The following is a 6000-nucleotide window of genomic DNA, read 5'->3' as shown; positions in this document are numbered from 1 at the left end:
GGATTTTTCTTCGTGTCCAGAGAAAGAGAGAGAGAAAAAAAAGTATGAGTACCAGAATATCATTATTTTATTCAACCTTTAGGAATTCCACTGGCATTATTAACCAACTAGCCGGGGAATCCAGGCTGGAGGCTAAAGGATCCCTGTCTATTGACTCAAATCAGAAGACCGGTCGTAATCAGTCTACGACAACCTCTCGGGTCCCGATAGGAGTTGGTGCCCGGGATGGGGCTCTCGACCGCCAGTGCCCCTCTGCCCGCTGGCTTCTCGGAGCGCTGGAGCATGCCCAGTGACAGCGCAGGAGCCACCGAGGGCTTCGCAGGCGCGCACTCCGCTTCTCCGGGTTTTAGCAGGAGCCCGCGGGGGGCGGGAGGGGGTGCGGGGACCCGCGGAGCCGGGCAGCCTCTGCCGCTCTCGTGGGGAGCTCGCGCCAGGCGCAGTGCTCTCGGCCGCTTTGCAGTTGCTCCGGAGATGCCGGCCCGCGGCTCCCGGCTGCTCCACCTGGCGCGCTAAGCTCGGCGCGGGGAGCCCCCGGGGGCTGGCGGGGGGCGCAGACTGCGGTAGAAGGCGAGCCGGGCTCCTCCGGGACTGCGAGACGACGCTCCAGCGCTGTCAGGTGCCGCTCTCCAGCCGCTCGCCGCTCCGCTAACTTGTCACTTGGTGGTGTCCGCTCTCCAAGGCTGTCTACGCCTTGGGGTGGTGTGGGGGGTGGTGGGGGGCGCGGGGAGTGGGGAGTTAGAGGGTCTGCGGTGGCCGAAGGGGGGATCCTGCGAGGGGGAGCGTGCCTGGTGCCGCTCCTCTTCCCCTCCCCATCGCTCCCCTCCCCCTACCCCGTCGCTGCCGCTTTGCCTTCCGCCAATTCGGAGAGAATCGGGAGCCTGTGACATGCAATCCCTGCCAAGTGACGGTGCCCGAGTCTGAAGTGCCCGCGAGGAAGTGAGCGCCAACACGGGCCGCGGGCGATGACAGCCATGAAGCAGGAGCCACAGCCCACCCCGGGGGCCAGGGCGAGCCAGGCGCAGCCGGCGGACCAGGTGAGAGTTGGCAGCTGCGGCCAGGCCCTCCCAGGAAGGGAGACTCCAACCCGCGCTGCCCCCGCCCCTCCTCCAGGGCTCCGCTCCCACGCCTCCTTCTCCCCACCCACCCCCGCCCCAGTTCCAGGTTCTCCTCAGCTCATCCATGGACTCTGCAGGAAGTTAGAGCCTCCGAGTGCGCTCCGGGGCCGGGCGAGAGGATGCGCAAGGTGGAGAGCCGCGGGGAAGGGGGCAGAGAGGTAAAGGCTGGGGTGGCCTGGGCAACCCCGCTGGCGGGCCCACGACGGAGGGAGAGGTGTCCGGGGCCAAGAAATGGGGACCTCTTGGCTCCTACTGAGGCACATTGGAGGAATTGCTGCTCTCCTGGAGGCTTCCACTTGCTGGGTTCGAATCCTGTTTTCACGTAGCTGAGACCAAAGCTTACCCGAGTAGGCAAATGACCTTTAGGCCATCAGAGTTCTTCCTTTCCTTTCTGTTTTCCTTTGAGGAGACCGGGACGGGGGTGTGGGGGTGGCACGCAAAAATGGGGGAAGAGGGTGTACCACGCATCTGTCGTCTGCTTGGAAACGAGCTTGGAGCAAAAGGCATGATTCGGTGGAACTGGGAAGATACTGGCTTTAGTGATTTGTTGAGTCCGGATGTGTTGTTTCTGCAGAAATGAGGAGGTGCGCTTTGCAGGCTGAGGGTAATTTTAGTCCGTTTTCTGCCTTTCCTCTCTGGCCACCCCGTTTTGTTTCGGTCTTTAGGAATCTGTAGCATAACCATACGGTGAATCTCCATCTCGTCTCTGTCCCTGGGTTGGGGTGACTCGTGAGTTCGGTGTCGCCTTTTCCCAAAGTTGGAGGGTCGGGAGCGCCGAGGTGCCCTGGCCAAGAGGAGGGAGGCTGTGTGAGCCGGCAGGTGATGCTATCACGTTTACTCATTTAGACAGTCTGAACCAAGAGGGTTACACTTAGGTCTGCGGATAACCACGGAGCTGGAGGATGGAGGCGCCGGGTCCAGACGTGGTCTCTTTTACCCCGAGTGCACTATTGAAGGCCTCTCAAAGCATTTCTGGCGGAGACACTTCGAGCTCATTGCTAGAAGTGGATGAAGGGGGTGCAAACAGCGAGGCTACAGTAGGGCTCAGCTCTTCCCATATTCTAAGCATGGAGGAGTTAGTGAAGGGGAGCTGTCCGCTCAGAGTGGCGGGAGGCAGAGGGGGCGACTCCAGGGCTGCAGTTATTAATATTCTAGTCCTGGCTGTCGCTCCTGGCTAGTGGCCTCTCTTTCGCCCTTCCCTCCCCTTCTCATTTTGCTCACATATGTTTCACATAGGTGGTGAGGATTACTCAAAGACTTAAAGCCCCCTCCCTTTACTGAGATGGATGTTGGCAGTTTTTATAAAGCAGTTGTTTTCTTAAACCATTCTTTTTGCTCCTTACCCTGAGAAAAGTATGAAAATATTAAAACATGTATATAACTTGTCCTTTCTCCTTGTATCTCTTTTCCCTGCTCCCTCCAGCACACATCACAAGGTAGCAACTGGTTAGCTGATTATAAAAATAATTTCAGGACAGGAGCATGGATTTAACATCCTCTTTCAGGCTGACAGCTCTTAAATTTCATTAACAAGCCACTGAGCCTCTCTACTGAACTTGGAATGATACTACCAATAAGAATGATTAGTCAGGTGAGAGTCTCCACATGAAATCTTTACTCACTAACCTGTGACACCCGCTGGTTACTTGAGGCTCTGCAAACAGTTCAGTGATGGTGGAGGTGGGGAGGAAGAAGCAGAGGATACAGAAGCTGAAAATGTTTATGTAAATAGTGGACAAGCTGTAAATCCACAGCGAAGCCTTTTGTCGGAACTAATCTGGTACTTAAAATTCACATGAAGACAGAGCCTAAAGCTTGAATCCGTGGTTACTGTGCGTTTTTGCTTATGCCACTTCGGATAGTCAGGGAGTGGCCATTTGTAGAACTCTTGTTTTAATTGAGTTTTTTTAAGTGACTTTCTGAGCACTGACATGATTTTACAATGTCAATTGTATGCATATTACATTTGAGTTAAAATGAAAGAGATTGATTTCTCAAGGGAAAGGAAAGGAAGACTGAAATATACATGGCAGCATCCCACTGGGAGTTTTCCAGGCAATCCCAGAAAATACCTATGTGTAGTCTATTCTTTGTCTAAAGCTTGACATACAAAATGATGAGCAGATGATGTGGACAATTGCTGAGATGCCTTAAACTATTTCTTTTAAGATTCTAGGTTTTCTATTAATAGTATTAGTCATTGTGATTTTATTCTGCAGTTGTTAGGTAACTCTCATGTGGTACTAGATATAATACCTCCATATAGACAAGATCGATTGTTCAAGTTTCTGCGATATTTCTGGAAAAAAAAAAGATTCACAAATTTATCTAAAAATGTAGCTTTATGAAATCCTACTTAATGGTTAAATAGGGGGTGTGTTCCAGTAAGTCACTTGCTAGGTGTTGATTTTGAGTGATTTAAGCTTTTGAATATTGCCAGAAAGGTCGTTCACTTTTTGTGGAAGTGATTATTATGAAACCTCAAAGATGCCTTGTCCAGAGGCCATCAAACACCCATTTCCACAAACAGCATCATGGAAGACCAGAGTCTTTCTTCTCGGTGAGATGGTTATGAAACACATAATTTGATTGTTGTGGCCTTTTAGAGAGTTCAACATCCCTGTTTCACCTTATCTAGTACTGTCTTCTAGCATAGGGTGCCATGACCAGAGGTAGCCAGCCCCTCCTCTGAGAGCAGCTGCAACCAGAGTAACAGGGACTGCATATTTTTATTACTGTTCTGAATCATTGGAGATATTTTCATCATCTCAGTAATCTTGCCTTTAAAGCTTCATTGATTAAATAAATGTTTACAACAGTTACTTCTGTTGTTTTTATAACACTCCACATTTACAAAATGTCTAAAAATAAATGCTTAGCTATGGGTAGAAACAGTCATTCCCACTTAACGTAATCAATATCCATTTTACATCAGGGAATACATAATCTTGAGTGGCTAGTTGTAACTTATTATTAGATTTGGAAATCACTTCCTGTGTGCTTGCCATGTGCTGAGTACTGTCCTCTGGGTTGATAAGGTAACACTCACTGAATGCATTTTCCTACTTGATCTTCAAAGCTGACACTTTTTAAGTTAGGTCTTGTTATTATTCCCAGTGTAGGGATGAGAAAACAGAGAATTCTCTCAAGTAACTGAACAACTTGATCAACCTTGTCTTCATAAGTGGCAGAGATAAGACATAGTCCTATTCTATGGCAGTTAAAAAAATAAGCTCTTTTAAGTCTAAAGCTCCATCTTCTAACCTTTACACAATTACAGTTCAACACCCTTCTACTGGCATAATGCAGAATAATTGCAAATATTATGTATGCATATGTACAAATTTACCCTGAATATAAAATGGGTAAAGATTTTGTTTAACTCTTCAACTGTAAATATAAATAATAAATCTTGAAAAATTAGGTTAGTATCTCTTAAAGTAATATAAAACCAGATATATTCTGATAAATATATAGGAACTTAAAATAAATATTTCTGTCATTTGCCCTTGGTAGGGTATAAGACTTTCAAGGCTTCTTAAACAAGTACCTTTTTATAATTAGACTGGCAGCCCACTCCAGTGTTCTTGCCTGGAGAATCCCGGGGACGGGGGACCCTGGTGGGCTGCCGTCTATGGGGTTGCACAGAGTCGGACACGACTGAAGCGACTTAGCAGCAGCAGTAGCAGCAGAATTTGTTCACGTTGCCACCAGGTGGCACCCTTCTGCTGAGTCCAATGGGTAAAAATATTTCCTAAAATGTTTGACAGTTCTCTCAGCTCCAAAAAACCAAACCCAGAAACAAAAAAGCAAACAAACAAAAAAATTAAAAAAGAAAAAAAACGATAACCTTACTTTCTGAAGTATGACTAAAAAGTGTAGTTTTATAAACAACTGTTTGTCTGCAGAGGCAGCATTCAGTTCAGTTCAGTTCAGTTCAGTGCTCAGTTGTGTCCGACTCTTTGCGACCCCATGAATCACAGCACGCCAGGCCTCCCTGTCCATCACCAACTCCCGGAGTTCACTCAAACTCATGTCCATCGAGTCGGTGATGCCATCCAGCCATCTCATTCTCTGTCATCCCCTTCTCCTCCCGTCCCCTTCTCCTCCCGCCCCCAATCCTTCCCAGCATTAGAGTCTTTTCCAGTGAGTCAACTCGTTGGCAGTATTAGTTATGCATAAAAAATCAACAACAGTAAAACTCACTCTAGTAGAAATCCACTCTCTTACTCTCTTACATAGCAGCCTATTATTAATGAAATAGTTCATGAACAAAATTGGTGTTGAATAGATAATACATAAAATGTCTTTTGTAAAATATTAGGGTACTTTGGACTTTTAGGTGATATTAACCTAAAGTTTTCACAAAGAAATTAGGATCCAGTATTTTTACTTCAACTTTGGTCTAGCAAACCTGATTAAAAATTTCAAATGAATACTTAATGAATTCATAAAAAAATTATTCTTCCATGTTTCCATAATACACAAACATGTCATAATTTAGTTTACATTGTTTTTAACACAGAACTTCAAAGAAAGCTTTTAGAAATCATGTTGAGAAACTTTAATAGAAAATGTATTACTTCTCAACATTCAATATAAAATACATAGTATCTTATTGGTGGAAGAATTCTATATCATTTGGTTATAAAAGACATTTGATACAGGTGCTGTGTAGAAGTTTTTATAACTTCTTGTTCAGTCACCAAGTTATATCTGACTCTTTGCCATCCCATGGACTGCAGCATGCCAGCCCTCTCTGTCTCTCACCATCTCCCGGAGTTTGCCAAGTTCATGTCCATTCAATCAGTTATGCCATCCATAACTTAGGAGATATTATATATATTTCCTATCATCCCTTAATTTCTTATTGCATATATTATAT

General features: G+C 46.4%; 1 protein-coding gene across 1 annotated transcript in view; it reads left to right on the top strand.

Moving 5' to 3' along the window:
• The first annotated feature begins 711 nt into the window (after positions 1-711).
• The window catches only part of DPP10 (dipeptidyl peptidase like 10), an 822212-nt gene continuing 816923 nt past the window's right edge, over positions 712-6000 (top strand). The window contains exon 1 of the mRNA XM_055397567.2: positions 712-1034. Coding sequence (XP_055253542.1) covers positions 963-1034 — 72 coding nt within the window. The 5' untranslated portion in view covers positions 712-962. The remainder of the gene's footprint in view (positions 1035-6000) is intronic.

This window comes from Moschus berezovskii, chromosome 2 (assembly GCF_049115385.1).
Source record: "Moschus berezovskii isolate FMDL1 chromosome 2, NW_MosBer_1.0, whole genome shotgun sequence".
Lineage (NCBI taxonomy): Eukaryota > Metazoa > Chordata > Mammalia > Artiodactyla > Moschidae > Moschus > Moschus berezovskii.
This window is presented reverse-complemented; position numbering and strand designations above follow the sequence as displayed.